General features: G+C 37.0%; 1 protein-coding gene across 1 annotated transcript; it reads right to left on the reverse strand.

Moving 5' to 3' along the window:
• Positions 1 to 219: 219 nt before the first annotated feature.
• LOC147473136 (uncharacterized) lies at positions 220 to 723 on the reverse strand. The gene has a single exon (XM_086587786.1). The coding sequence runs from the start codon at positions 721 to 723 to the stop codon at positions 220 to 222; it is 504 nt and encodes a 167-aa protein (XP_086443912.1).
• Positions 724 to 1,225: the final 502 nt, after the last annotated feature.

Below are 1,225 nucleotides of genomic sequence, written 5' to 3' on the forward strand. Positions count from 1 at the left end.
CAAGATCACTGACTCCATTTAATTCTGAAAATCCATGGCTAGCACATTGATAATATAGTTATCTAGCTGATCATGAAGTATCATAAGAGTTTCAGGGGGAAAATCACTCGGATAAAATTCCACAAGTCGTATCAAACCTTTCTTATCAAATGCAACAAACAAATTACTTGGATTCAAGTATGCTACACAAAGAAGCAGTTCTGTATTCACTTTATCAAATCAACTGTTTAACTCAAGAAGCTGCCAGTCTATACATTTGTAGAATAAACCCACACGATAATAATGAAGGTTTGTTGTCTCTTCAGCATTACGTGGAGATCCCCCTCTTGCTACAAACTTGTCTTCCATGTTAGGGATGGTGATGATATTCTTAGTGCAAAAAGAAGATACCTCGGTTATAAGAAGATCCCATCCGTTATCTCTCATAGTTTGCAATCGTTGTTTGGACACTTTAACAAGTGTCATTGCATTGACAATGTCTTGATCACTTTTTTGCAATGATTTTGACAAATCATTAGTAATTCCAAGAATCTTTTTCATCAAATGTAATAAGAAAATGAAATCAAAAGATTGCAATGATACCAGTAAAGTAGATGATTCTCCTCTTTGTTCTGGATTTAGACCATCTCCCACTACACGCTCAAGAACTTCAATAACTGAAGGAAAAAGGATAAGAAAGCAGACAAGAGTAGCATAATGCGACCACCCAACGTGTGTCTCCATGACGTTTCAAACAATCTCTTGATTGAGACCCTATCCAGTAGGAAGTTCACCATTTTCTACTACTTCAAGAACTTTTGTATTGTGGTTATCCATTAGAATTTCTCAACGTTTGCACAAGTCTGCACAAGTATTCACGGCACTAGAAACCAAGTTAAAGAACAAAGCAACATGGGTAATGTCAGAAAAAAAAATCTCTAATTAACACAAACTTTCAATGGGGACCAAAAGCTTGGAACCCGGAGGTGACATAACTTAAACAGCTTAAGTGATCCAGTGCCCATTTTTTTGCCGCTTTTAGTAACAAAACAAAGAGGGCGATAGCTTCTTATCTTTAAACCTTTAGGCTTCTTTCTGTTTTAGGAAATTCTTGCCAAAGATTATTCTTGTCAAGGACTCCTCCTCCTCTTGTTTTCATTGACTGATCTTCCCCGGTGAAATCCTTCACTGCTTGAGCGTGTGAGTTCGGGAAAGATTTCTTGGTAGCTGTCTTTTGTGGTAAAAT

The sequence above is a fragment of the Coptis chinensis genome, unplaced genomic scaffold (assembly GCF_015680905.1).
Source record: "Coptis chinensis isolate HL-2020 unplaced genomic scaffold, ASM1568090v1 utg4543_pilon_pilon, whole genome shotgun sequence".
In the NCBI taxonomy this organism is placed as follows: Eukaryota; Viridiplantae; Streptophyta; class Magnoliopsida; order Ranunculales; family Ranunculaceae; genus Coptis; species Coptis chinensis.